This window comes from Engystomops pustulosus, chromosome 3 (assembly GCF_040894005.1).
Source record: "Engystomops pustulosus chromosome 3, aEngPut4.maternal, whole genome shotgun sequence".
Classification (NCBI taxonomy): domain Eukaryota; kingdom Metazoa; phylum Chordata; class Amphibia; order Anura; family Leptodactylidae; genus Engystomops; species Engystomops pustulosus.
In genome coordinates this window covers 6,799,239-6,826,918 of record NC_092413.1, presented here as the reverse complement: position 1 = coordinate 6,826,918, position 27,680 = coordinate 6,799,239, and the positions used below count along the sequence as shown (strand labels likewise).

Below are 27,680 nucleotides of genomic sequence, written 5' to 3'. Positions count from 1 at the left end.
CACAGGTCCTGTAGTCACTAGTCTCTACAGATCAGTCGTTGTGACTGGACGGAGACGTTACAGGGTCGTCCTCCTGATTTCAGGTCTCTCCGTGACTTTATGGTACTTCAGACAACTGTGATGCATCTGCCCAAGAATTCTGTCTCAGAACTGAGAGTCAAGCAGAACGCTGGGTTTTTATAAATTATTTGGCCTGACCTGGTGCAACATTTATGTAAAGAGAAATTGTCTCCAGAAAAGTTTTTAACCATATTTTTAAGTTACGTTTTTTTCAATATAATTTTTTTTTTTCGTAAAAAGTAACGTATAAGAAAAACGTTCCATATTCTGCAATTCCCTGGACAATAGGCTTAATGGCAGCCGTGCTTCTTCTGTAAGGTATTTCTGGTCATCTGTCATCTTCATGACCTCGCAAAAAAGACGGATAACCTACAATACAATACCATATAACTTTATTGATGCTACGGGTGCCAGAGGTGACACCCAGAGCATCACCCTAGCACACAGCTCACTGGACGGGGAGGAAAACCCAGGACATGCTGCGCTCAGTTCTATTTTCAATCACGTCCTGGAAAATTCGGAAACTAAAACAGTCTCCTGTTCCCTAAAATATTCCTAGTTTTAGCCCCCTAATGGTTATTTAATATAAAGCCTCCTCACCCCTTATGGATTTCTTATGTACAGCTCTATGTGGGCCCCCTCAGCATCTCTGGGCCCCAGCACTTGCCCAGGTATGCCCAGCACTGACACCGGCCCTGAGCTCAACTACGGCCCCACCAAGGAACCTCAACCCCCCCAGATTAAAAAGGAATGACCTACTGGCAAGCCCAGACACAGTGCAGACAGTCTCCAACCTACACCTGGAATTAGGAATCAGACCTCAGGGCTCCAAACTGTGACCTACAGGCTAGTCGGATCTGGGTATAATGAAAAGTTGTAGTGTACTGCAGAGCGGACAAATGGAGTAGAACTAATTGGTCCAGAACCTAATTGTTGGCTGCATTATGCAGCAGCAACGCAGGGAGGGAAGTAAGATGAGGCAACCAAGACATAGACCATAAGTAGGTGCAAAGAGGGAACCAGGTGGCAACACCCAAGGCTATGGTAAATCTGCCATACTGTATATGTAGGGGCTATGTCTGTTTTACTGTATTCAAAGGGAGTGGCACCAGAGAGTGGGACTTGTAGAGGGATCCAGTAAGACCCCAGCCACAGCTCATATTAATATCAATCCACCAATATTCAAACACAAGTTATGAAGGTAGATAGTAAAGATACAAATCAGGGCTCACCATTCCGTCCTGCACTGTAGGTAGGAAGTCTAAACTAAACCTGGGGACACCACCCGGCCAGATAATGAGAACACCATCAAAGTGATGAAACCGGACAGACATGAAACTGGTATAGAAATCTGGGGAGGTTTTCAAAAGTTTAATCTTAATGTAGAGAGACAATGGCACCTCAGCCAATTCAATAATGCCCAAGGATTAGGTAGAAGTAACACTCCAAGTTACTAAAAATGGGTATCAATATGAAGGGAAGCCTGAACGTCAGCACCAAGATCTGAGGACAATAGGCACAGGACCAACCTAGACCAGGAAAACTAAAGGCCGGACAAGGATCCGTAAACCACTCATATTCATGTGTAATGCACACCTTCTTAGCTTACGTTATGTATCGGAAAATACTGAATTGAAAGTTTTTGTTTTTCAAGGACAATGGTGATTTCCATCAGCGACCCAGCAGGGATGGAGCAGGACAGAACCATGGCTGCCCGGATCCTGGACCTCACCCTAGAGATCATCTACTGGATAACTGGAGAGGTGAGAGTCTCCCAGGACACGGCTCTTATCTCTAGGAATACAACAGGGAAATGACTGGAGAGGTGAAGGATTCTTAGGATCTATGTAGTGATCAGTGTCTCCCCATACACAGGATTACACAGTAGTGAAGAAGTCGTCTGGTGAGTGTGTGACCCCCCGTGTATCAGGAGGATGGACCCAGAGCCCCATCACCCAGCCTCCACCTCATTCACTGATACATGAGCAGAAGATCCTAGAACTTACCTCCAGGATCACTGAGCTGCTGAGCGGAGAGGTGAGCGCTGCCGGGAATGCTGGGACATGATATAATAACACAAGGGAGGGGTCCGGGTGATGACTGTGTCATTGTGTGTGTCAGGTTCCTATAAGATGTCAGGATGTGGCTGTCTATTTCTCCATGGAGGAGTGGGAGTATGTAGAAGGACACAAGGACCTGTACAAGGAGGTCATGATGGAGGACCACCAGCCCCTCACATCACCAGGTAAGAGGAGACCTTCCCTGATTGTAGAGGAGAGTCAGCCAGATCCCCCCATCATCTGCTCATCACATGTAGACAATGTATCAGTCACTGTGTTATTTCCTATAGATGGATCCAGTAGGAGAGATCCACCAGAGAGATGTCCCCGTCCTCCACATTCCCAGGACTGTATGATGGAAAAACAAAATCACCAGGTAGGTGAAGACAAATATTTTTAGTATCTGTAGACTGCTGTAATAAAGTTGGAGTTTCCTATATATTATATTATAGCTTCTATGGGAGATTTGGCCCGGTAGAGACCGTGGTAGCGGGGTGCTGTGATGCAGTTCACGACAGTGACACCAAAGTACAGTCCAAAACAGGTCTAGCCTGTGTTTATTTCAGCAGGTACAAAATAAAACAGCCTTCACATTCAGGCATCAAAACAAAATAATATCCTACCCGTCAGGGTGCTAACTAAACATTGGTTCTCTGACTCACCACTAAAAAAACCCTTTTGTTGCTCCAGGCACAGAGGTCAGGGCTGCGTGCTCTCCAGCCTCCTTCCAGAGAGAGACCACATTCTGAGCTCTGCTGAGCGGCTTTATTAGCCTGATTGGCTGTTCCCACCACCTGTGTCCAAGGTGCTGGACAACCCAACCTCAGCACTAAGGCCTTGCATAATAGCAAAACCTAGGGGAAACATACCGCCCATCCACAGTCAACCCCTTCAGTGTCTCACACTTCTTATTATTGGCTACAAATCTGGTTTGTGGTTTCATGAAAGATTGTGTTGAAATACGGCGGTTTTTCCGAATCCGTCGGGTTTTCTTACAGCAACGCCCCCCGATTTCCGTTACGTGCATGCCGGCTGATCGCGTGCGCCAAAATCCTGGGGCAATTCAGGGAAAATCGGCGCAAATCGGAAATATTAGGGTAAAGCGACGGAAAAAAGTGATTCGGGCCCTTAGTAAATGATCCCCAAAGTGTTAAAGGATCCCGGGTCTTTAGCAGCAGTTGATCCATCAAGCAGTCGTTTATAGGGTTGCGGAATGTTCATCCTTTTATAATTTGTCTACAATCTATGATTCTTGTAGGAACGTTGTGGTAGAAATATGAATGGACTCGAAAACCCAATTTCAGTGTCCATGGATGGTAAGAGCTCTACATAAATCTAATAAATTAGATTTTTTTAAATATTTTTTTTTATAGTTTTATATTAATATTTTTGTTTATGGCCATAACTTTCCATCATAACACGGGTGCAACGGGTTACAATATGGACAATTACCATCACATCAACCGTGTCTTTTACCGTTGCCTGCTGATGGATTTATTTTCTTAAAGGGAATCAAAACCAGGGACATTACTCCAGGTACCGTCACTTTGTTATCCATTGCCTCCTGCCTTTTAAAATTAACTTTAAAAATTATGCTAATGAGTCAGAAGGGCTCTGGGGGGCATAACCAGAGCCCAACCATGCTATAGCTTCACAGGCTGTTACACTTTGAAGGAGCAGTGCTGTGGGAGCAGAGCGAGGGAGAGACAGTGTAACAACCTGTGAAGGCTGAGCCCTTCTAGTTAATTAGCATAATTTTAAACATAGCTTTTAAAAGGAAGGAGGCCATGGATAAGAAATATAAGAAGATACCACAGTCCCGGGGCCTGGATCTATGAGTAATGTCCCTGGTTTGTCAAGTTTGATTATACCCATACAATCACAATTAGTCATCAAGATTCATGCACTCGTAATGGTTGGTCTTTCTGAAATTTGTAAAATTTTGGGTGTTTTTTTGCAGAAGGCAGAATAAAAAGCTCTTGTGGGCAACTATCTCATGAGATTGAAGATAACATATGGACTAATCCGATTCATAGCAGAGAACTATCTATGGCTTGTTACCAGGAGCCGTCATCTAGTGACCCACTGAGTGGAAACCCAACGAGAAACTATGAACAGTGGGAAATGTTTCAATGTGGAGAACATTTGCAAAAAAAATGTTCATATTCAGAATTTGGGAATCATGTTCTCCAGAATTCAGGTTTCATTAACCATCATAAGAAAATTCGGAAAGAAGGAAAGTCCTATTCATGCCAAGAATGTGGGAAATGCTGCAGTAAAAAATCAGATCTAGCGAAACATCAGAGAACTCACAGCGGGGAGAAGCCATATTCTTGTCCGGAATGTGGAAGAGGTTTCAGTCTGAAATCAATTCTTGTGAATCATCTGAGAATTCACACGGGGGAGAAGCCATTTTCATGTCCAGAATGTGGGAGATGTTTTGGCCAGAAATCGGTTCTTGTTAAACATCAGAGAACTCACAGAGGGGAGAAGCCATTTTCGTGTTCGGAGTGTGGGAAATGTTTTAGTCTGAAGTCAAATCTTCTGGTTCATCTAAGAATTCACACTGGAGAGAAACCATTTTCCTGTTCAGAATGTGGAACAAGTTTCAGCCTCAAATCGAGTCTTGTAAAGCATCAGAGAATTCACACGGGGGAGAAGCCATTTTCGTGTCCACAATGTGGGAGATGTTTTGCTCATAGGTTGAGTTTTATTCAGCATTTGAGAACTCACTCTGTGGCGAAACCGTTTTCATGTCCCGAATGTGCCAAATGTTTTGGTCTGAAATCGGGTCTTATAGAACATCTAAGAAGCCACACGGGGGAGAAGCCATTTCCATGTCCAGTATGTGGGAAACATTTTAGACAGAAATCGGGACTTGTCAAACACCAGAGAATTCACTCAGGGCAGAAATCATTATAAATTTCTGATAAATGGATATGATCTTTGCCCAAGGACCTGTTATCTTATGATGTACACATGAACCCCTGGAACTATATCGTAACAAATAAATATAGGCATAAATAAGGTTAATAGTCCTAATTAATTTACATTTATGATCCAAATATTTCGTACAATTGAAAACTCTAAAACACTAATTGTTGCTCTGATTCACTCACGACTAGACTACTGTAATCCATTCTCAATGCAGCAGCCAGGCTTGTCTTTCACACCAAACGCTACACAGATGCCTCCAGTCTGTGCCAGTCACTGCACTGGTTGCATGTCTCCATCCAAATATAGATTTAATTAATAACCCTCGTCACAAAGATCTGCATAATGCTGCTCCTTATCTCTTCTCTCTCATATCAGTCGGTCGTCCAATCCATGCTCTTCGATCTTATATTATTTTCTTTCTCAAATCGAACTTCCCACTCACGTCTCCAGGACTTCTGCAGTCCCAGTGATGCTCTGTCCGCTCTGTGACTACACCCCCCATACACAGCGAGCTGCCATGTCCTGTGTGTCCTGACACCTTTCTATCATAGCCAGCAGTGGTCAGGGGTCAGCATGGGTGCTCTGACTCCTCTGTGACTACACCCCCCATACACAGCAAGCTGCCATGTCCTGTGTCCTGACACCTTTCTATCATAGCCAGCAGTGGTCAGGGGTCATCATGGGTGCTCTGACTCCTCTGTGACTACACCCCCCATACACAGCGAGCTGCCATGTCCTGTGTCCTGACACCTTTCTATCATAGCCAGCAGTGGTCAGGGGTCAGCATGGGTGCTCTGACTCCTCTGTGACTACACCCCCCATACACAGCGAGCTGCCATGTCCTGTGTCCTGACACCTTTCTATCATAGCCAGCAGTGGTCAGGGGTCAGCATGGGCGCTCTGACCCCTCTGTGACTACACCCCCCATACACAGCGAGCTGCCATGTCCTGTGTCCTGACACCTTTCTATCATAGCCAGCAGTGGTCAGGGGTCAGCATGGGCGCTCTGACCTCTCTGTGACTACACCCCCCATACACAGCGAGCTGCCATGTCCTGTGTCCTGACACCTTTCTATCATAGCCAGCAGTGGTCAGGGGTCAGCATGGGCGCTCTGACCCCTCTGTGACTACACCCCCCATACACAGCGAGCTGCCATGTCCTGTGTGTCCTGACACCTTTCTATCATAGCCAGCAGTGGTCAGGGTCAGCATGGGTGCTCTGACCTCTCTGTGACTACACCCTTCCATACACAGCGAGCTGCCATGTCCTGTGTGTACTGACACCTTTCTATCATAGCCAGCAGTGGTCAGGGGTCAGCATGGGCGCTCTGACCCCTCTGTGACTACACCCCCCATACACAGCGAGCTGCCATGTCCTGTGTGTCCTGACACCTTTCTATCATAGCCAGCAGTGGTCAGGGGTCAGCATGGGCGCTCTGACCTCTCTGTGACTACACCCCCCATACACAGCGAGCTGCCATGTCCTGTGTGTCCTGACACCTTTCTATCATAGCCAGCAGTGGTCAGGGGTCAGCATGGGCGCTCTGACCCCTTTGTGACTACACCCCCCATACACAGTGAGCTGCCATGTCCTGTGTCCTGACACCTTTCTATCATAGCCAGCAGTGGTCAGGGTCAGCATGGGCGCTCTGACCCCTTTGTGACTACACCCCCCATACACAGCGAGCTGCCATGTCCTGTGTGTCCTGACACCTTTCTATCATAGCCAGCAGTGGTCAGGGGTCAGCATGGGCGCTCTGACCCCTCTGTGACTACACCCCCCCATACACAGTGAGCTGCCATGTCCTGTGTGTCCTGACACCTTTCTATCATAGCCAGCAGTGGTCAGGGGTCAGCATGGACGCTCTGACCCCTCTGTGACTACACCCCCCATACACAGCGAGCTGCCATGTCCTGTGTGTCCTGACACCTTTCTATCATAGCCAGCAGTGGTCCGGGGTCAGCATGGGCGCTCTGACCTCTCTGTGACTACACCCACCATACACAGCGAGCTGCCATGTCCTGTGTCCTGACACCTTTCTATCATCGCCAGCAGTGGTCAGGGGTCAGTATGGGCACTCTGACACCCCTGTGACTACACCCCCCCCCCCCAATACACAGCGAGCTGCCATGTCCTGTGTGTCCTGACACCTTTCTATCATAGCCAGCAGTGGTCGGGGGTCAGCATGGGCGCTCTGTCCGCTCTGTGACTACACCCCCGATACACAGTGAGCTGCCATGTCCTGTGTCCTGACACCTTTGTATCATAGCCAGCAGTGGTCAGGGGTCAGCATGGACGCTCTGACCCCTCTGTGACTACGCCCCCCATACACAGCGAGCTGCCATGTCCTGTGTCCTGACACCTTTCTATCATAGCCAGCAGTGGTCAGGGGTCAGCATGGGCGCTCTGACCCCTCTGTGATTACACCCCCCCATACACAGCGAGCTGCCATGTCCTGTGTGTCCTGACACCTTTCTTTCATAGCCAGCAGTGGTCAGGGGTCAGCATGGGCGCTCTGACCCCTCTGTGACTACACCCCCCATACACAGCGAGCTGCCATGTCCTGTGTGTCCTGACACCTTTCTATCATAGCCAGCAGTGGTCCGGGGTCAGCATGGGCACTCTGACACCCCTGTGACTACACCCCTTCCCCCCAATACACAGCGAGCTGCCATGTCCTGTGTGTCCTGACACCTTTCTATCATAGCCAGCAGTGGTCGGGGGTCAGCATGGGCGCTCTGTCCGCTCTGTGACTACACCCCCCATACACAGTGAGCTGCCATGTCCTGTGTCCTGACACCTTTCTATCATAGCCAGCAGTGGTCAGGGGTCAGCATGGGCACTCTGACACCCCTGTGACTACACCCCCCCCCCCATACACAGGGAGCTGCCATGTCCTGTGTGTCCTGACACCTTTCTATCATAGCCAGCAGTGGTCAGGGGTCAGCATGGGCAGCCTGACTGCTCTGTGACTACACCCCCCATACCCAGTGAGCTGCCATGTCCTGTGTCCTGACCCAGGAGACCCACACTTTTGAAGAAGTTTTTGCAGATCATCAACAGGATTGTATGTCATCGCAAGAGCAAGTAAAGACCACAGAAAGAAATGGCAATGGAGTGTAATCGCAGAAAATTGGATTCTGGGCCCGTCAAGGGAAAATATTTGGGGTAGGGACAAACTTGTGACATAATTTGCCAGTTCATTGTTTTATTAATGGATAGTGCTCACTTATGGTGGAATATGGGTGAAACATGCGAAACACATCACCGTTTTTATGGCCCTAAAAATGGGACCGAAAAATTCATAAGGTTGTGTACATATACTCTGTACATGAAGATGACGGCTGGTGATGGATCATACACTATGGACTGTGTACATGAAGATGGTGGCTGGTAAGAGATCATGGACCATTGACTCTTTACATATAGATGGCGGCTGGTGATGGATCATGGACCATTGACTGTGTACATGAAGATGGCGGCTGGTGATGGATCATGGACCATTGACTCTGTACATGAAGATGGTGGCTGGTGAGAGATCATGGACCATTGACTCTGTACATGAAGATGGTGGCTGGTGAGAGATCATGGACCATTGACTCTGTACATGAAGATGGAGGCTGGTGATGGATCATGGACCATTGACTCTGTACATGAAGATGGTGGCTGGTAATGGATCATGTACCATGGACTCTGTACATATAGATAGTGGCTGGTGATGGATCATGGACCATTGACTCTGTACATATAGATGGCGTGTGGTGATGGATCATGGACCATTGACTCTGTACATGAAGATGGTGGCTGGTGATGGATCATGGACCATTGACTCTGTACATGAAGATGGCGGCTGGTGATGGATCATGGACCATTGACTCTGTACATGAAGATGGCGGCTGGTGATGGATCATGGACCATTGACTCTGTACATGAAGATGGCGGCTGGTGATGGATCATGGACCATTGACTCTGTACATGAAGATGGCGGCTGGTGATGGATCATGGACCATTGACTCTGTACATGAAGATGGGGGCTGGTGATGGATCATGGACCATTGACTCTGTACATGAAGATGGTGGCTGGTGAGAGATCATGGACCATTGACTCTGTACATGAAGATGGCTGCTGGTGAGAGATGGTAGTCCATTGACTCTGTACATGAAGATGGTGATGGCTCAAGGGCCTACACTTTTACCTCCTGTATCACCCCTTCTACACAGTTATTGACTAGCACTAGGCTCCTCAGCCCTCTCAAGTCACGGATAACAAATTTGAGAAGATCACCACAGTCCCGGTGCCTGGATCTATGAGTGGATGTTCATGGTAGATTTCCTTTGAAAAGTAATTGCCCCCCCTACATCTTTTTTAGAAGCAGATGACCTGGCGACTGCATTTGTTTTAATCAACAAATAACCCTCATGCACCTTTGTGACAAACAAAAATCATGTAAAATCTAGGGGCCACCATATTTAGTGCTCATTACATTTCCAGGATACGTGCTTGGACACGACCTTCTATCATCTACATCTAGTAACAATGACCGATCTGTAGATCTGTAGATCTTATATACTAGAGTCTACAGGACCTGTGATGATGTCATAGTCATGTGATCAGACGAGGAATTGAACATTTCTCATTGTACAACACTTCCTGTCACGTGACTGGTGTGATGTCATCTAAGATCCTGTACACCATCTACCCCATGTATGTATCTGATCACATGACTATGACATCACCGCAGGTCCTGTAGCCTCTAGGAGGTCCTGTGCAGGTCAGTGATTGGTCGGGGTGTGTGACTTGCATTCAGGGTCGTCTTGTTTTCTTCTACTACAGGGTGGGGGGATTTCTCGTAGTTTCTGGTTCCTTTGTCCGTCAGCCTCATGGTGCAAATCACGTGCAACTGATTTGTGAACGTGCCGAGTGACAGATGTGTCTGCTTTGGTTTTTTCCACCTTCATTTCTGGCTGCAACTTTTATCTGCTAAATTGACTCTAGATTAGGGAAAATTTTCAAAAGTCGCAACCATTTCAAATGAGTAATACTTTACTCTTATACATCAGCAAAAGTGTTGGACCATTAATATGTGCAGTTTTGTATGCGAGACACCTTTCTATCATAGCCAGCAGTGGTCAGGGATCAGCATGGGCGCTCTGACCCCTCTGTGACTACACCCCCATACATAGTGAGCTGCCATGTCCTGTGTGTCCTGACACCTTTCTATCATAGCCAGCAGTGGTCAGGGGTCAGCATGGGCGCTCTGACCTCTCTGTGACTACACCCCCCCATACACAGCGAGCTGCCATGTCCTGTGTCCTGACACCTTTCTATCATAGCCAGCAGTGGTCAGGGGTCAGCATGGGTGCTCTGACCCCTCTGTGACTACACCCCCCATACACAGCGAGCTGCCATGTCCTGTGTCCTGACACCTTTCTATCATAGCCAGCAGTGGTCAGGGGTCAGCATGGGGGCTCTGACCCCTCTGTGACTACACCCCCCATACACAGCGAGCTGCCATGTCCTGTGTGTCCTGACACCTTTCTATCATAGCCAGCAGTGGTCAGGGGTCAGCATGGACGCTCTGACCCCTCTGTGACTACATCCCGCATACACAGCGAGCTGCCATGTCCTGTGTGTCCTGACACCTTTCTATAATAGCCAGCAGTGGTCAGGGGTCAGCATGGGTGCTCTGATCCCTCTGTGACTACACCCCCCATACACAGCAAGCTGCCATGTCCTGTGTGTCCTGACACCTTTCTATCATAGCCAGCAGTGGTCAGGGGTCAGCATGGGGGCTCTGACCCCTCTGTGACTACACCCCACATACACAGCGAGCTGCCATGTCCTGTGTGTCCTGACACCTTTCTATCATAGCCAACAGTGGTCAGGGGTCAGCATGGACGCTTTGACCCCTCTGTGACTACACCCCCCATACACAGCAAGCTGCCATGTCCTGTGTGTCCTGACACCTTTCTATCATAGCCAGCAGTGGTCAGGGGTCAGCATGGGGGCTCTGACCCCTCTGTGACTACACCCCACATACACAGCGAGCTGCCATGTCCTGTGTGTCCTGACACCTTTCTATCATAGCCAACAGTGGTCAGGGGTCAGCATGGACGCTTTGACCCCTCTGTGACTACACCCCCCATACACAGCGAGCTGCCATGTCCTGTGTCCTGACACCTTTCTATCAAAGCCAGCAGTGGTCAGGGGTCAGCATGGGTGCTCTGACCCCTCTGTGACTACCCCCCCATACACAGCGAGCTGCCATGTCCTGTGTGTCCTGACACCTTTCTATCATAGCCAGCAGTGGTCAGGGGTCAGCATGGGCGCTCTGACCCCTCTGTGACTACACCCCCCCATAAACAGCGAGCTGCCATGTTCTGTGTCCTGACACCTTTCTATCATAGCCAGCAGTGGTCAGGGATCAGCATGGGCGCTCTGACCCCTCTGTGACTACATCCCCCATACACAGTGAGCTGCCATGTCCTGTGTGTCCTGACACCTTTCTATCATAAAAAGCAGTGGTCAGGGGTCAGCATGGGCGCTCTGACCTCTCTGTGACTACACCCCCCATACACAGCGAGCTGCCATGTCCTGTGTGTACAGACACCTTTCTATCATAGCCAGCAGTGGTCAGGAGTCAGCATGGGTGCTCTGACCGCTCTGTGACTCCACCCCCTTACACAGCGAGCTGCCATGTCCTGTGTCCTGACACCTTCCTGTCATAGCCAGCAGTGGTCAGGGGTCAGCATGGGTGTCCTGACTGCTTTGTGACTACATCCCCCATACACAGCGAGCTGCCATGTCCTGTGTGTCCTGACACCTTTCTATCATAGCCAGCAGTGGCCAGGGGTCAGCTGAGCGCTCTGACCCCTCTGTGACTACATCCCCCATACACAGCGAGCTGCCATGTCCTGTGTCCTGACACCTTTCTATCATAGCCAGCAGTGGTCAGGGGTCAGCATGTGCGCTCTGACCTCTTTGTGACAACACCCCCCATACACAGCGAGCTGCCATGTCCTGTGTGTCCTGTCACCCTTCTATCATAGCCAGAAGTGTCAGGGGTCAGCATGGGCGCTCTGACCCCTCTGTGACTACAACCCCCATACACAGCGAGCTGCCATGTCCTGTGTCCTGACACCTTTCTATCATAGCAAGCAGTGGTCATGGGTCAGCATGGGCGCTCTGACCCCTCTGTGACTACACCCCCATACACAGCGAGCTGCCATGTCCTGTGTGTCCTGACACCTTTCTATCATAGCCAGCAGTGGTCAGGGGTCAGCATGGGGGCTCTGACCCCTCTGTGACTACACCCCACATACACAGCGAGCTGCCATGTCCTGTGTGTCCTGACACCTTTCTATCATAGCCAACAGTGGTCAGGGTCAGCATGGACGCTTTGACCCCTCTGTGACTACACCCCCCATACACAGCAAGCTGCCATGTCCTGTGTGTCCTGACACCTTTCTATCATAGCCAGCAGTGGTCAGGGGTCAGCATGGGGGCTCTGACCCCTCTGTGACTACACCCCACATACACAGTGAGCTGCCATGTCCTGTGTGTCCTGACACCTTTCTATCATAGCCAGCAGTGGTCAGGGGTCAGCATGGGCGCTCTGATCCCTCTGTGACTACACCCCCCATACACAGCAAGCTGCCATGTCCTGTGTGTCCTGACACCTTTCTATCATAGCCAGCAGTGGTCAGGGGTCAGCATGGGGGCTCTGACCCCTCTGTGACTACACCCCACATACACAGCGAGCTGCCATGTCCTGTGTGTCCTGACACCTTTCTATCATAGCCAACAGTGGTCAGGGGTCAGCATGGACGCTTTGACCCCTCTGTGACTACACCCCCCATACACAGCGAGCTGCCATGTCCTGTGTCCTGACACCTTTCTATCAAAGCCAGCAGTGGTCAGGGGTCAGCATGGGTGCTCTGACCCCTCTGTGACTACCCCCCCATACACAGCGAGCTGCCATGTCCTGTGTGTCCTGACACCTTTCTATCATAGCCAGCAGTGGTCAGGGGTCAGCATGGGTGCTCTGACCCCTCTGTGACTACACCCCCCCATAAACAGCGAGCTGCCATGTTCTGTGTCCTGACACCTTTCTATCATAGCCAGCAGTGGTCAGGGATCAGCATGGGCGCTCTGACCCCTCTGTGACTACATCCCCCATACACAGTGAGCTGCCATGTCCTGTGTGTCCTGACACCTTTCTATCATAAACAGCAGTGGTCAGGGGTCAGCATGGGGGCTCTGACCCCTCTGTGACTACACCCCCCATACACAGCGAGCTGCCATGTCCTGTGTGTACAGACACCTTTCTATCATAGCCAGCAGTGGTCAGGGATCAGCATGGGCGCTCTGACCCCTCTGTGACTACATCCCCCATACACAGTGAGCTGCCATGTCCTGTGTGTCCTGACACCTTTCTATCATAAACAGCAGTGGTCAGGGGTCAGCATGGGCGCTCTGACCTCTCTGTGACTACACCCCCCATACACAGCGAGCTGCCATGTCCTGTGTGTACAGACACCTTTCTATCATAGCGAGCAGTGGTCAGGAGTCAGCATGGGTGCTCTGACCGCTCTGTGACTCCACCCCCTTACACAGCGAGCTGCCATGTCCTGTGTCCTGACACCTTCCTGTCATAGCCAGCAGTGGTCAGGGGTCAGCATGGGTGTCCTGACTGCTTTGTGACTACATCCCCCATACACAGCGAGCTGCCATGTCCTGTGTGTCCTGACACCTTTCTATCATAGCCAGCAGTGGCCAGGGGTCAGCTGAGCGCTCTGACCCCTCTGTGACTACATCCCCCATACACAGCGAGCTGCCATGTCCTGTGTGTCCTGACACCTTTCTATCATAGCCAGCAGTGGTCAGGGGTCAGCATGGGTGCTCTGACCCCTCTGTGACTACACCCCCCATACACAGCGAGCTGCCATGTCCTGTGTGTCCTGACACCTTTCTATCACAGCCAGCAGTGGTCAGGGGTCAGAATGGGTGCTCTGACCCCTCTGTGACTACACCCCCCATACACAGCGAGCTGCCATGTCCTGTGTCCTGACACCTTTCTATCATAGCCAGCAGTGGTCAGGGGTCAGCGTGGGCGCTCTGACCTCTCTGTGACTACACCCCCCATACACAGCGAGCTGCCATGTCCTGTGTGTCCTGACACCTTTCTATCATAGCCAACAGTGGTCAGGGGTCAGCATGGGCGCTCTGACCTCTCTGTGACTACACCCCCCATACACAGCGAGCTGCCATGTCCTGTGTCCTGACACCTTTCTATCATAGCCAGCAGTGGTCAGGGGTCAGCGTGGGCGCTCTGACCTCTCTGTGACTACACCCCCCATACACAGCGAGCTGCCATGTCCTGTGTGTCCTGACACCTTTCTATCATAGCCAACAGTGGTCAGGGGTCAGCATGAGGGCTCTGACCCCTCTGTGACTACACCCCCCATACACAGCGAGCTGCCATGTCCTGTGTGTCCTGACACCTTTCTATCATAGCCAGCAGTGGTCAGGGGTCAGCATGGGCGCTCTGACCCCTCTGTGACTACATCCCCCATACACAGCGAGCTGCCATGTCCTGTGTGTCCTGACACCTTTCTATCATAGCCAGCAGTGGTCAGGGGTCAGCATGGGCGCTCTGACCCCTCTGTGACTACCCCCCCATACACAGGGAGCTGCCATGTCCTGTGTGTCCTGACACCTTTCTATCATAGCCAGCAGTGGTCAGGGGTCAGCATGGGCGCTCTGACCCCTCTGTGACTACATCCCCCATACACAGCGAGCTGCCATGTCCTGTGTGTCCTGACACCTTTCTATCATAGCGAGCAGTGGTCAGGGGTCAGCATGGGCGCTCTGACCCCTCTGTGACTACACCCCCCATACACAGCGAGCTGCCATGTCCTGTGTCCTGACACCTTTCTATCATAGCCAACAGTGGTCAGGGGTCAGCATGAGGGCTCTGACCCCTCTGTGACTACTCCCCCCATACACAGCGAGCTGCCATGTCCTGTGTCCTGACACCTTTGTATCATAGCCAGCAGTGGTCAGGGGTCAGCATGGGCGCTCTGACCCCTCTGTGACTACACCCCCCATACACAGCGAGCTGCCATGTCCTGTGTATCCTGACACCTTTCTATCATAGCCAGCAGAGGTCAGGGGTTAGCATGGGCGCTCTGACCCCTCTGTGACTACACCCCCCATACACAGTGAGCTGCCATGTGCTGTTTATCGTGACATTGGCTTCTGTACACCCAATTTCCTCTTTTGATATCGTCGATTTGACCATCTGCTTTATTTTATAGATCTCCTTTATACTCTGCCTTTCAAGGATGGAGCAGGACAGAACCATGGCTGCCCGGATCCTGGACCTCACCCTAGAGATCATCTACTGGATAACTGGAGAGGTGAGAGTCTCCCAGGACACGGCTCTTATCTCTAGGAATACAACAGGGAAATGACTGGAGAGGTTTCATAGTTTCATAGTTTATACGGTTGAAAAAAGACACTTGTCCATCAAGTTCAACCAAGGAAGGGAAGGGAAGGGATTGGATGAGGAAGGGATTTAGGGGAAACAATTCTATATAACATAACCAGCAATGTTATTTAGGTGTAAAAAGGCATCTAGACCCTTCTTAAAGCTCTCTGCTGTCCCTGCTGTGACCAGCGCCTGAGGCAGGCTATTCCACAGAGTGACAGTTCTCATAGTAAAAAAGCCCTGTCGCCTCCGGTGATTAAACCTTGTTTTCTCCAGACGGAGACAGTGCCCCCTCGTCTTTTGATTTGATCTAATCTGAAACAACTTACCACCATATTTTTTGTATGGACCATTCATATATTTAAATAAATTAATCATGTCCCCTCGTAGTCGTCTCTTTTCCAGACTAAATAAATCTAGTGAAGGTGAAGGATTCTTAGGATCTATGTAGTGATCAGTGTCTCCCCATACACAGGATTACACAGTAGTGAAGAAGTCGTCTGGTGAGTGTGTGACCCCCCAGAGCCCCATCACCCAGCCTCCACCTCATTCACTGATACATGAGCAGAAGATCCTAGAACTTACCTCCAGGATCACTGAGCTGCTGAGCGGAGAGGTGAGCGCTGCCGGGAATGCTGGGACATGATATAATAACACAAGGGAGGGGTCCGGGGGATGACTGTGTCATTGTGTGTGTCAGGTTCCTATAAGATGTCAGGATGTGGCTGTCTATTTCTCCATGGAGGAGTGGGAGTATGTAGAAGGACACAAGGACCTGTACAAGGAGGTCATGATGGAGGACCACCAGCCCCTCACATCACCAGGTAAGAGGAGACCTTCCCTGATTGTAGAGGAGAGTCAGCCAGATTCCCCCATCATCTGCTCATCACATGTAGACAATGTATCAGTCACTGTGTTATTTCCTATAGATGGATCCAGTAGGAGAGATCCACCAGAGAGATGTCCCCGTCCTCCAGATTCCCAGGACTGGCCAGGAATAAAGGAGGATGTCATGATGGAGGACCCCCAGCCACTTCCCCTATCAGGTAAAATAGACTTCTTCCTTGATTGTACAATATAGGTCTTTCTTTATGACTCTGAAATTTCTGGCTAGATCCTAAGTAACTGTTGACAAACGGATCAGAATTGTGAAGGCACAACCCCAGTACATATCTAGGGTTAAACTGGAAAATTTGTATTAGTAGGATGAATAAATACATGGTCGTCTGTGGTACAAAATGGTTTGAGCTGGGAACTCTTCCCCAGAACAGTGAGACTAGGTCCTCTGATGGAAGGTGAGACGCTGAGCTCCTAGAGGATCTTGTTCCAACCTCAAAGTGCTTTGGACTAAATCTAAATCCTGTGTGCCACTTGGAATGTATAATTTATTCTGCTCCAAACTAGATATAAGGGAAGGTATACATGGAAAGAATCACACAAACATCTGTGTCCCACTAAGATTCTCTACTTTAATGGCACATTGGGGTCATCATTAATGGCATGTTCTCACATTGGGTAGATGTTACCAGTGGAGGCCACAGGGGTCAGTATTGGGGCCACTTCTTTTTAAATATTTTTTTATTAATGACCTCATATAAGGTTTACAGTAGAGATTCAATATTTGCAGATGATACTAAGCTGTGTAAAGTAATTATTACAGAGGCAGATAGTATAATATTGCAGATGGATTTGTGGAAGCTGGAGGGGAGAGGCGGTTCTACCATCACCTTAGAAAGGGGCATCCTCTACACCTAGAGGAGAGGAGGTTCTACCATCACCATAGATAGGGGGCATCCTCTACACCTAGAGGAGAGGAGGTTCTACCATCACCATAGACAGGGGGCATCCTCTACACCTAGAGGAGAGGAGGTTCTACCATCACCATAGACAGGGGGCATCCTCTACACCTAGAGGAGAGGAAGTTCTACCATCACCATAGACATGGGGCATCCTCTACACCTAGAGGAGAGGAGGGTCTACCATCACCATACACAGGGGGCATCCTCTACACCTAGAGGAGAGGAGGGTCTACCATCACCATAGACAGGGGACATCATCTACACCTAGAGGAGAGGATGTTCTACCATCACCATAGACAGGGGGCATCCTCTACACCTAGAGGAGAGGAGGTTCTACCATCATCATAGACAGGGGGCATCCTCTACATTTAGAGGAGAGGAGGTTCTACCATCACCATAGACAGGGGGCATCCTCTACACCTAGAGGAGAGGATGTTCTACCATCGCCATAGACAGGGGCATCCTCTACACCTAGAGGAGAGGAGGTTCTACCATCACCATAGACAGGGGCATCCTCTACACCTAGAGGAGAGGTGGTTCTACCATCACCATAGACAGGGGGAATCCTCTACACCTAGAGGAGAGGAGGTTCTACCATCATCATAGACAGGGGGCATCCTCTACACCTAGAGGAGAGGAGGTTCTACCATCACCATAGACAGGGGACATCCTCTACACCTAGAGGAGAGGTGGTTCTACCATCACCATAGACAGGGGGCATCCTCTACATCTAGAGGAGAGGAGGTTCTACCATCACCATAGACAGGGGGCATCCTCTACACCTAAAGGAGAGGTGGTTCTACCATCACCATAGACAGGGGGCATCCTCTACACCTAGAGGAGAGGAGGTTCTACCATCATGATAGACAGGGGGCATCCTCTACACCTAGAGGAGAGGAGGTTCTACCATCACCATAGACAGGGGGCATCCTCTACACCTAGAGGAGAGGAGGTTCTACCATCACCATAGACAGGGGCATCCTCTACACCTAGAGGAGAGGAGGTTCTACCATCACCATAGACAGGGGCATCCTCTACACCTAGAGGAGAGGAGGTTCTACCATCACCATAGACAGGGGGCATCCTCTACACCTAGAGGAGAGGAGGTTCTACCATCACCATAGACAGGGGTATCCTCTACATCTAGAGGAGAGGAGGTTCTACCATCATGATAGACAGGGGGCATCTTCTATACCTAGAGGAGAGGAGGTTCTACCATCAACATAGACGAGGGGCATCCTCTATGCCTAGAGGAGAGTAGGTTCTTGCATCACCATAGACAGGGGCATCCTCTAGACCTAGAGGAGAGGAGGTTCTACCATCACCATAGACAGGGGACATCCTCTACACCTAGAAGAGAGGAGGTTCTACCATCACCATAGACAGGATAGACAGGGGGCATCTTCTATACCTTGAGGAGAGGAGGTTCTACCATCACCATAGAGAGGGGGCATCCTCTACACCTAGAGGAGAGGAGGTTCTACCATCACCACAGACAGGGGCATCCTCTACACCTAGAGGAGAGGAGGTTCTACCATCACCATAGACAGGGGGCATCCTCTACACCTAGAGGAGAGGAGGTTCTACCATCACCACAGACAGGGGACACCCTCTACACCTAGAGGAGAGGTGGTTCTACCATCACCATAGACAGGGGACATCCTCTACACCTAGAAGAGAGGAGGTTCTACCATCACCACAGACAGGGGACACCCTCTACACCTAGAGGAGAGGTGGTTCTACCATCACCATAGACAGGGGGCATCCTCTACACCTAGAGGAGAGGAGGTTCTACCATCACCACAGACAGGGGCATCCTCTACACCTAGAGGAGAGGAGGTTCTACCATCACCATAGACAGGGGGCATCCTCTACACCTAGAGGAGAGGAGGTTCTACCATCACCATAGACAGGGGACATCCTCTACACCTAGAGGAGAGGAGGTTCTACCATCACCATAGACAGGGGACATCCTCTACACCTAGAGGAGAGGAGGTTCTACCATCACCATAGACAGGGGGCATCCTCTACACCTAGAGGAGAGGAGGTTCTACCATCACCATAGACAGGGGACATCCTCTACACCTAGAAGAGAGGAGGTTCTACCATCACCACAGACAGGGGACACCCTCTACACCTAGAGGAGAGGTGGTTCTACCATCACCACAGACAGGGGACACCCTCTACACCTAGAGGAGAGGTGGTTCTACCATCACCATAGACAGGGGGCATCCTCTACACCTAGAGGAGAGGAGGTTCTACCATCACCACAGACAGGGGCATCCTCTACACCTAGAGGAGAGGAGGTTCTACCATCACCATAGACAGGGGGCATCCTCTACACCTAGAGGAGAGGAGGTTCTACCATCACCATAGACAGGGGACATCCTCTACACCTAGAGGAGAGGAGGTTCTACCATCACCATAGACAGGGGACATCCTCTACACCTAGAGGAGAGGAGGTTCTACCATCACCATAGACAGGGGGCATCCTCTACACCTAGAGGAGAGGAGGTTCTACCATCACCATAGACAGGGGACATCCTCTACACCTAGAAGAGAGGAGGTTCTACCATCACCACAGACAGGGGACACCCTCTACACCTAGAGGAGAGGTGGTTCTACCATCACCATAGACAGGGGGCATCCTCTACACCTAGAGGAGAGGAGGTTCTACCATCACCATAGACAGGGGACATCCTCTACACCTAGAGGAGGTTCTACCATCACCATAGACAGGGGGCATCCTCTACACCTAGAGGAGAGGAGGTTCTACCATCACCATAGACAGGGGACATCCTCTACACCTAGAGGAGAGGAGGTTCTACCATCACCATAGACAGGGGGCATCCTCTACACCTAGAGGAGAGGAGGTTCTACCATCACCATAGACAGGGGACATCCTCTACACCTAGAGGAGAGGAGGTTCTACCATCACCATAGACAGGGGACATCCTCTACACCTAGAGGAGAGGAGGTTCTACCATCACCATAGACAGGGGGCATCCTCTACACCTAGAGGAGAGGAGGTTCTACCATCACCATAGACAGGGGGCATCCTCTACACCTAGAGGAGAGGAGGTTCTACCATCACCATAGACAGGGGGATCCTCTACACCTAAAGGAGAGGGGGTTCTACCATCACCATAGACAGGGGGCATCCTCTACACCTAGAGGAGAGGAGATTCTACCATTACCATAGACAGAAGGCATCCTCTACACCTAGAGGAGAGGAGGTTCTACCATCACCATAGACAGGGGGCATCCTCTACACCTAGAGGAGAGGAGGTTGTACCATCACCATAGACAGGGGGCATCCTCTACACCTAGAGGAGAGGAGGTTCTAGCATCACCATAGACAGGGGCATCCTCTACACCTAGAAGAGAGGAGGTTCTACCATCACCATAGACAGGGTGCATCCTCTACACCTAGAAGAGAGGAGGTTCTACCATCACCATAGACAGGATAGACAGGGGGCATCTTCTATACCTTGAGGAGAGGATGTTCTACCATCATGATAGACAGGGGACACCCTCTACACCTAGAGGAGAGGAGATTCTACCATCACCATAGAGAGGGGGCATCCTCTACACCTAGAGGAGAGGAGATTCTACCATCACCATAGACAGGGGGCATCCTCTACACCTAGAGGAGAGGAGGTTCTACCATCACCATAGACGGGGCATCCTCTTCACCTAGAGGAGAGGAGGTTCTACCATCACCATAGACAGGGGGCATCCTCTACACCTAGAGGAGAGGAGGTTCTACCATCACCATAGACGGGGCATCCTCTTCACCTAGAGGAGAGGAGGTTCTACCATCACCATAGACAGGGGGCATCCTCAACACCTAGAGGAGAGGAGGTTCTACCATCACCATAGACAGGGGCATCCTCTACACCTAGAGGAGAGGAGGTTCTACCATCACCATAGACAGGGGGCATCCTCTACACCTAGAGGAGAGGAGGTTCTACCATCACCACAGACAGGGGCATCCTCTACACCTAGATGAGAGGAGGTTCTACCATCACCATAGACAGGGGGCATCCTCTACACTTAAAGGAGAGGAGGTTCTACCATCACCATAGACAGGGGGCATCCTCTACACCTAGAGGAGAGGAGGTTCTACCATCACCATAGACAGGGGGCATCCTCTACACCTAGAGGAGAGGTGGTTCTACCATCACCATAGACAGGGGGCATCCTCTACACCAAGAGGAGAGGAGATTCTACCATCACCATAGACAGGGGACACCCTCTACACCTAGAGGAGAGGTGGTTCTACCATCACCATAGACAGGGGGCATCCTCTACACCAAGAGGAGAGGAGATTCTACCATCACCATAGACAGGGGGCATCCTCTACACCTAGAGGAGAGGAGGTTCTACCATCACCATAGACAGGGGGATCCTCTACACCTAGAGGAGAGGGGGTTCTACCATCACCATAGACAGGGGGCATCCTCTACACCTAGAGGAGAGGAGGTTCTACCATCACCATAGACAGGGGGCATCCTCTACACCTAGAGGAGAGGAGATTCTACCATTACCATAGACAGGAGGCATCCTCTACACTTAAAGGAGAGGAGGTTCTACCATCACCATAGACAGGGGGCATCCTCTACACCTAGAGGAGAGGAGGTTCTACCATCACCATAGACAGGGGGCATCCTCTACACCTAGAGGAGAGGAGGTTGTACCATCACCATAGACAGGGGGCATCCTCTACACCTAGAGGAGAGGAGGTTCTACCATCACCATAGACAGGGGGCATCCTCTATACCTAGAGAAGAGGAGGTTCTACCATCACCATAGACAGGGGACATCCTCTACACCTAGAGGAGAGGAGGTTCTACCATCACTATAGACAGGGGCATCCTCTACACCTAGAGGAGAGGAGGTTCTACCATCACCGTAGACAGGGGGCATCCTCTACACCTAGAGGAGAGGAGGTTCTACCATCACCATAGAAAGGGGCATCCTCTACAGCTAGAGGAGAGGAGGTTCTACCATCACCTTAGACAGGGGCATCCTCTACACCTAGAGGAGAGGAGGTTCTACCATCACCATAGACATGGAGCAACCTCTACACCTATAGGAGAGGAGGTTCTACCATCACCATAGACAGGGGCATCCTCTACACCTAGAGGAGAGGAGGTTCTACCATCACCATAGACAGGGGCATCTTCTACACCTAGAGGAGAGGCAGTTCTACCATCACCATAGACAGGGGCATCCTCTACACTTCGAGGAGAGGAGGTTCTACCATCATGATAGACAGGGGGCATCCTCTACACCTAGAAGAGAGGAGGTTCTACCATCACCATAGACAGGGGGCATCTTCTATACCTAGAGGAGAGGAGGTTCTACCATCACCATAGACAGGGGACATCCTCTATACCTAGAGGTGAGGAGGTTCTACCATCACCATAGACAGGGGGCATCCTCTACACCTAGAGGAGAGGAGGTTCTACCATCACCATAGACAGGGGGCATCCTCTACACCTAGAGGAGAGGAGGTTCTACCATCACCACAGACAGGGGCATCCTCTACACCTAGAGGAGAGGAGGTTCTACCATCACCATAGACAGGGGGCATCCTCTACACCTAGAGGAGAGGAGGTTCTACCATCACCATAGACAGGGGACATCCTCTACACCTAGAGGAGAGGAGGTTCTACCATCACCATAGACAGGAGGCATCCTCTACACCTAGAGGAGAGGAGGTTCTACCATCACCATAGACAGGGGACATCCTCTACACCTAGAGGAGAGGTGGTTCTACCATCACCATAGACAGGGGGCATCCTCTACACCAAGAGGAGAGGAGATTCTACCATCACCATAGACAGGGGGCATCCTCTACACCTAGAGGAGAGGAGGTTCTACCATCATCATAGACAGGGGGCATCCTCTACATTTAGAGGAGAGGAGGTTCTACCATCACCACAGACAGGGGGCATCCTCTACACCTAGAGGAGAGGAGGTTCTACCGTCACCATAGACAGGGGGCATCCTCTACACCTAGAGGAGAGGAGGTTCTACCTTCACCATAGACAGGGGGATCCTCTACACCTAGAGGAGAGGGGGTTCTACCATCACCATAGACAGGGGGCATTCTCTACACCTAGAGGAGAGGAGGTTCTAATATCACCATAGACAAGGGGCATCCTCTACACCTAGAGGAGAGGAGGTTCTACCATCACCATAGACAGGAGGCATCCTCTACACCTAGAGGAGAGGAGGTTCTACCATCACCATAGACAGGGGCATCCTCTACACCTAGAGTAGAGGTGGTTCTACCATCACCATAGACAGGGGGCATCCTCTACACCTAGAGGAGAGGAGGTTCTACCATCACCATAGACAGGGGGCATCCTCTACACCTAGAGGAGAGGAGGTTCTACCATCACCATAGACAGGGGGCATCCTCTACACCTAGAGGAGAGGAGGTTCTACCATCACCATAGACAGGGGGCATCCTCTACACCTAGAGGAGAGGAGGTTCTACCATCATCCAAAATTATCAACGAGATCACTTCAAAATAGTGCTTAGTGTGAATAGTGGTCTATTCGAAAAGTTTCTCACTCTTTGTCATACAACGATACTCCAATCAAAAAATTAGGACCTTCCATATTGTATTCTTTCATTTTTTTTTCATTTATGAATATCGCTTAGACATACAAAAAGAAGGCATCTGTACATCACCATTTATTGATGTACAGATATTGATGCTATTTACGGTTCATGGCTCTCACCGAAACAAGGAACGCCCAACCTGTGTGTGACGTTTTGGAGTTAGCTAACCACAAGATCCTCCTGTTCCAACCTCATCATCATCAGATCCTAAACAAAAACAGGACTTTTCCCAAATGATTTCAAAGTTGTAAAGTTCCGGTCTGTAGTAGTCCAGTTCATCTTGTGTCTGACATCACATTAAACAGTAGTTACGGGGGCTGTCAATGCCAAGACATGTAATGGGCCCTGTGACACCAACTCTCCTTCTGTTGGGTGCCTGGAAATGGTCCAATCAGAGACAGTGGCATATAGTGGTTGTTCCGCATGTATCTAAATGTTGACCTACCATCCCCAAACCTCCAAAAAACGTGGTCAAAACTATTTACACGATGGCCGATTATTCTTGGCAAAGATTTTTGTAAACCATAAAATCTATTGCTTATTGTTTGAGGTTTATTTTGTTTAATGATAAAGTAATCCATAGAATTCATAGAAGATCAGGTTCTCTCTCTCATTACTGTATATATAGTTCACAGCCACACGACCACGCTGCATTTGAATGTACATTTCTTTGAATTATGCAGATTTTTGTGAACTTTTTCATGCCTTGACAATGGGTAATCGTACTGAGCAGTCTATATAGAAACATCTGCCCCTCTTTATATGCTATAAGGGCTACAGTCCAATAAGTCAGAAGTTTTTCATGATCATTTATAATTACTTTTATGCCTCTCTCGAGTACCGTATACACTCGAGTATAAGCCGATCCAAGTATAAGCCGAGGCCCCTAATTTTACCATAAAAACTTGGGAAAACCTATTGACTCGAGTATAAGCCGAGGGTGGGAAATGCATTGGTCACAGCCTCCCCAATATATAGCCTGCCGGACCATGCCCCATAGTATATAGCCAGCACCTGCCGCCCAGTATATAGCCAGCCTCCTCCCCCAGTATATAGCCTTCCAGCCCATATCCCCCAGTATATAGCCTGCCAGCCCATATCCCCCAGTATATAGCCAGCCCCCTCACCCAGTATATAGCCAGCAGCGGGGGAAGCCGGAAAGGTGAGTTTTGATATATATTTTTTTACACAAGTATAAGCCAAATTTGGGGTTTCAGCACATTTTTTGTGTTGAAAAACTAGGCTTATACTTGAGTATATATGGTATTTTCTTATCTACTATTATATCAGAAAACTTGATTTAGTTTTTTGCGATTTTTTTTATTTACAGGTGAAAACACGATAAGAGACTCACATGAACATCTCCTCTTATCTCCATATCATGAAGTAGAAGATAATAATATCACACAAGATAATCCAATATCTCCTAATGTCACCTCAGTCCCTCCCAGCAGAGATTCATCTACTGACACCACCGGGGACCAGGAGCCTTCATCTAGTCACTCAATGGTTAAAAATTCTTTGACTGGATATAGAGAGGAGGAAGTATTTCTTAGTAGAGAAACTTTAAGAAAGAAATCAGATCTTTTTCTGCAAATTTCCAAAGACGATAGACCATTTTCATGTTCTGAATGTGGGAAAAGTTTTAACCAAAAATCAACTCTTGTTAAACATCAGAGAATTCACACGGGGGAGAAACCACTTTCGAGTTCTGATTGTAGCAAGCGGTCCGGATACAAATCAAATCGAAGGGAACACCTAAAAAGTCACCCAGGAGAAAAGCCATTTTCATGTACGGAATGTGAGAAATGTTTCATTCAAAAATCGGGTCTTGTGAACCATCTAAGAATTCACACAGGGGAGAAACCATTTTCGTGTAGTGAATGCGGAAAGCATTTTAGTCGGAAATCGATTCTTTGGGACCATGAAAAAATTCATACAGGTGAAAAGCCGTTTTCATGCACCGAATGTCACAAATGTTTTAGCAGAAAATCAAGTCTGGTGAAGCATCTGAGAACTCACACGGGAGAGAAACCATTTCCATGCAGTGAATGCGGTCGATGTTTCGGCGGAAAATCCGCTCTTGTGAACCATCTAAAAATTCACACGGGGGAGAAGCCATTTTCATGCTCTGTGTGTGGGAAGCGTTTTAGTAAGAAATCAAACCTTATGTGGCATGAAAAAATTCACACGGGCGAGAAGCCATTTTCGTGTACAGATTGCGACAAATGTTTCCGCCTAAAACTAGATCTTGTGAATCATCGAAGGCGGCACACGGGAGAGAAACCGTTTCTATGTCCTGAATGTGGGAAATATTTCGGTCAGAAATCGCATCTTAAGGAACATCAGAGAATTCACATAGGAGAGAAGTCGTTTTCGTGCACAAAATGTGACAAATGTTTCAGCCGAAAATCAAGTCTTGTGTCGCATCTGCGATTGCACACGGGAGATTTGCCGTTTTCATGTACGGATTGTGACAAGTGCTTCAGCGATAAATCCGGTCTTGTGAGGCATCTAAAAATCCACACGAGAGAGAAACCGTTTTCGTGTTCTGAATGCGAGAAGCAATTTAGCCATAAACATCATTTGTTGGAACATCTACGAATTCACACGGGGGAGAAACCGTTCTCATGCTCAGAATGTGGGAAATGCATTCGACATAGATCTTATTTCCTGAGACATCAGAAGGCTCACAGGCGTGAAATGGTGAACGTTACAGTTCTGGTCGAGTAACATTTTGGTATGAACTGAAGTTATAGGGGGTTATTTATCATTGGGCGTCTCCTTGGGACAGTTCTATGTCTATTTTTGGAGCTCCGATTCCCATGAGATACATTAAAGTGACTTTGGACCGTTAATAAATGTTCTTATGTGATAATTGTGGTTCTATTTTTTTTTTCAAAAAGTCCCAAAAATGTCCCAAAGTGCATAAAAAGTCCCAGCACATACACCACCAGGGACTGGAGTCTGGCTTTGCCTGGCGTTGGACTAGCAGTAGATCTATGTTTACTCCAGATTAACGAAGTGGTGGAAATAGCCTTGTGAGACTTTTTTTATCTGTGAAAAGTCTCAAACCACCTTAAAGGAAATCTACCATCAGGATCATGGATTATAAACCAAGTACGCCTACATGTTGGTGAATGCCCCCTTTATCAGGATCTGTTCTTCTTTTAACTTCTTATGCCCTAGATTTTTAAGAAAATATGCTTTAAAAACTATGCAAATGAGCCTGAGGGGCTACAGGCTCCATTAACTTCTATGGAGCGTGGAACCCCTCAGGCACATTTGCATAATTTTTTTTAAACCTTTTTACTTAAAAACAAAGGTATAAAAAGCAAAAAGAAGAACAGATCCTGAAAAAGGGGCCAAACACCAGCATGTAAGTGTACTTGGTTTATAATCCATGATCCTGATGGTAGATTTCCTTTAAACAGACTTTTTTCTAGACATTTTTTATAACAAAAATCCCAGGAAAACATGATAAATGACCCCATTGTTGGGACTAAAGACACAAACATAGGTGAAAACTGTGAAAAACACCCAGACACTTTTCCTAAACCATCAACATCCATCCCTACTATGGCTATCCATACCCACCCCAATCTAGGTCTTCATAGAAACATTGGGGGTCATTTACTAAGGGCCCGATTCGCGTTTTCCCGACGTGTTATCCGAATATTTCCATTTCGC

At 49.1% G+C, this 27,680-nt stretch overlaps 1 protein-coding gene across 1 annotated transcript; it reads left to right on the top strand.

Moving 5' to 3' along the window:
- Nucleotides 1-8: 8 nt before the first annotated feature.
- Nucleotides 9-26,868, top strand: LOC140120897 (uncharacterized). The gene is made up of 6 exons (XM_072139931.1): nucleotides 9-378; nucleotides 1,715-2,305; nucleotides 2,411-2,496; nucleotides 3,379-3,436; nucleotides 4,081-5,032; nucleotides 25,604-26,868. Exons 2-6 carry the CDS (start codon nucleotides 2,221-2,223, stop codon nucleotides 26,721-26,723), a joined length of 2,301 nt encoding a protein of 766 aa, XP_071996032.1. The 5' UTR covers nucleotides 9-378; nucleotides 1,715-2,220; the 3' UTR covers nucleotides 26,724-26,868.
- The last annotated feature ends 812 nt before the right edge of the window (nucleotides 26,869-27,680 follow it).

Coding starts and splice junctions, on each gene's coding strand:
- LOC140120897 (XM_072139931.1), top strand. CDS start 2,221: ATGGAGGAGTGGGAGTATGTAGAAGGACACAAGGACCTGTACAAGGAG. Junction 2,306..2,410: donor CCAGCCCCTCACATCACCAG/GTAAGAGGAGAC, acceptor TATTTCCTATAG/ATGGATCCAGTAGGAGAGAT. Junction 5,033..25,603: donor AGAATTCACTCAGGGCAGAA/ATCATTATAAAT, acceptor CAAAGACGATAG/ACCATTTTCATGTTCTGAAT.